At 28.5% G+C, this 3,165-nt stretch overlaps 1 protein-coding gene across 1 annotated transcript; it reads right to left on the reverse strand.

Moving 5' to 3' along the window:
* Window positions 1–1,787: 1,787 nt before the first annotated feature.
* LOC148192371 (MLP-like protein 43) lies at window positions 1,788–2,925 on the reverse strand. Its single transcript, XM_088099037.1, has 2 exons — window positions 2,714–2,925; window positions 1,788–2,211 (listed from the first exon to the last, which is right to left on the reverse strand). Exons 1-2 carry the CDS (start codon window positions 2,898–2,900, stop codon window positions 1,946–1,948), a joined length of 453 nt encoding a protein of 150 aa, XP_087955163.1. The 5' UTR covers window positions 2,901–2,925; the 3' UTR covers window positions 1,788–1,945.
* Between the last annotated feature and the right edge of the window lie 240 nt (window positions 2,926–3,165).

Raw genomic sequence — 3,165 nt, forward strand, 5'->3', positions numbered from 1 at the left:
TCACAAGTAATCTTTCTTTCATTTGATACAAATGCATGTTAATTAACTACTTTATGTATGATTTTTGTTTGTTTTAACCGATTATTTTCGTGTTCTAGTCCTTCATAGATGCATTCTGCTTTCTCTCTCACGGGTGACAACACTTTATTCCAATGAACCCAACTTTTGAAGGTTAGTTTTCGTTTTTGAAGAACATATTTGTTGAATTTGTTTGTTGTTTTTTTTAACTTGTTTATGGTTGTTGTTTGGTTGAACTTGTTTGTTGTTGTTGTTTGGTTGAACTTGTTTGTTGTTGTTGTTTGGTTGAACTTGTTTGTTGTTGTTGTTTGGTTGAACTTGTTTGTTGTTGTTTGATTGAACTTGTTTGTTGTTAGTTATTGTTGTTTATTGTTGATCAAAGTTCATACTTTATAAAATACCAAAAACTTGAAATTTGTTGTTTTTCTTCTTTTCCGATCTCGTAGAGTTGTTAAAAAGGATCACAATTAATTAAAAAAAATAAAAAAAAAATTGATTAACATCGAATATTGACAAAATTTGATGTTAAGTTAACGTCGTATATTGACAAAATTCGACGTTACGTCGAATTTTTTAAAATTCGACGTCAATTTAACGTCTCCTGATATGACATCGTTCGCGAGTTCGCCCTTAAAAGATCAAAATATTCGACGTTGTACGAGATTTTTGTACCAGTGTAAGTTTTGTGCATCATAACCAAACCATTATGCGTAGAAATTATTTGTACACTTTGAAACCATGGAGTATTATTTAAGTAAAGTAAGGTTGGTAAAAAAATATTTTTAGTTTAACACATTTAAACGCCTGGCTATACATCAAACACAAAATGTTAACGTTCCCATACACAAATTGCATTACAAAGTTAGATTATGGAGAAGATATAACCGTGAGTATATATATATACATAACAAAAATCAATATACGTAAGGTTGTTTGGTGGTGTTTTTTTATGTGTAAGTATAATCAATTGTCAAGGTCATTATAATAAAATCACATATTTCATACGAATATAATCTATCGATAATAGTAAAAATTTGTCAATAATTTAATTTTACCAACAAGTTAACGATGACCAAAATCTATTAATAAATTTTATCAATAAATTTCACAATCCATTGATAATTATTGACTATTACAAATTTGTCGATAAATATTTGTATATAAAAATCCGATAAAGATAGATGGATAATAAAATCTTTCTATAATTACCAACAATTATAAATGTGTAAGAAAATATTGGTTGATAAAACTTTGTGTATAATTATCGACAAAATTTGACTATCATAATTATTGATGGATCCTAATTAGAAGTGGATTTCAAGTCTAATTCAACTCTATAAAACGGACTTGTAAGGTGAGGTTTGCACCCATTTATGTACTATTATAGTTGCCCAATAGCAAGTGAAACAAATGTCCAACAAACAACAATTATTGCTAAGATATGCTTTAACCATAATTGTGATACCATGTTAAAATTGAATTTTAAGCCTAACTCAAACCTATAAAACCGGTTTGTAAGGTGATGTTTGCATCCACTTGCATACTTTAAATTAGTTTTATCTCTAGTCGATGTAGGAACTTCCATCAATAACTATCGGACCCTCACATTTTGTAATTCTGATTTTTTGTTTGTTAAATTATATATTAGCGTACATATTTTTATTACTGCTAGTATTATTGTTAATCGGAATATATGATATCAGTATCACTTTTATTATATTAATTTAGAAAAAAGCTTTGAAACAACAAATTGTTGCATATCAAACATCTCTCCATGCAAATTCAGTAGTTTATTCCATGCAAACGAAGGATCTACATAACCATATCCTTCTCATAAAACATCACAAACTTATTATACAGATGAAGTACACGAGGGCAAAGCCCATTATTTCTTATTTCTAACATATTTTGTGCATAACTTTGAGAGCTATGCCTTAAGATGGCCATCAATCTCTCCACTTCCAGTGTGCAGGTATTCCATGTACCCATAAGGAGGATCAACTTCCTTTCCAATCCTCTCATATTCAATGCTCCATTTGATAATAGCACCACTTTCTTTATCAATGGCTTCAAATATCAGCTTGAACACCTTATACTTATTACCAATATCTCCACCAAACAGCTTGTAGCTGATTCTTTTGTGAGCTGCATCAACAGATTCAATACTCTCCTGACATTTTGTAACCTTACCATCTATCGTTTCACAACCAATCAAGAATATCATTAGCAAAAAACAAAAATGCATTAATATTAAAAGTTAAGAAAAAGAGAAAGGATTAAATATGTTTTAATTACTTAATATTAATATTAATGTGAAATTGAAATTTATTCTTATTTCAAATTTTGATATAGTTGGTTTTGACCATAATCTTTCTAATTTAACTTTTCATGAATTTTTTTTTCATAAACTTTTCCTGACGTTTCAAACACGTTTCAGAATGACGCTTACATTATTTATATAATTTAATACATTCAAACTTAAATGTGAGTTTGAAACATAGTTTTACTTAAAAAAATAATTTTTATTAAATTAAAAGAATTATATCAATTATTTTTAAAGTTTAGAAACTAAAATATATAAAAATTTAGAATAGAAATGAAATCGAATTTTGTGTTTAAATCTAAAAACTAAAATTCTATTTAAGTAAAAAAATATATCTAAGAGATTTTCGTTGCATATTAGAAGTTTAATTACCTATTGTACAAATCCATTGTTTGATGGATTCATTGTGATGCCAATCACGACCATGATGCAGCTTGGTTTCATGGACTCTGTTGGTAAGGTTTTGAACTTCATGGAGTTGAGTTGCGAAGAGGTTGAACCACTTTGCAGCAGTTGCATGAACCTCAATTTCAATGCTGATTTTACCAGAAAGGGACATTTGTGATCAAGATATGTAAGAAACAACGAAGGGTGGGAGATGGTGAAGAATATTTACACAATGTCTCATTTATATAGAAATGTAACTTACCTGCTCAGTAGCAGTCATTAATTAATTAATCTCAGGGATCCATTTCTATATACCCTACAAAAGAAAATGAAAATACCTAATCACTTTTCATGGAAAAATTCGCTATCTGTGTAATAATATTTTATTTACTCTATAGCCATTACTATAAAATAAATCAAAAGCTCCTGTAAAACGT

This window comes from Vigna umbellata, chromosome 9 (assembly GCF_029865625.1).
Source record: "Vigna umbellata cultivar VRB3 chromosome 9, Vumbellata_1.0, whole genome shotgun sequence".
NCBI classification, from domain to species: Eukaryota; Viridiplantae; Streptophyta; class Magnoliopsida; order Fabales; family Fabaceae; genus Vigna; species Vigna umbellata.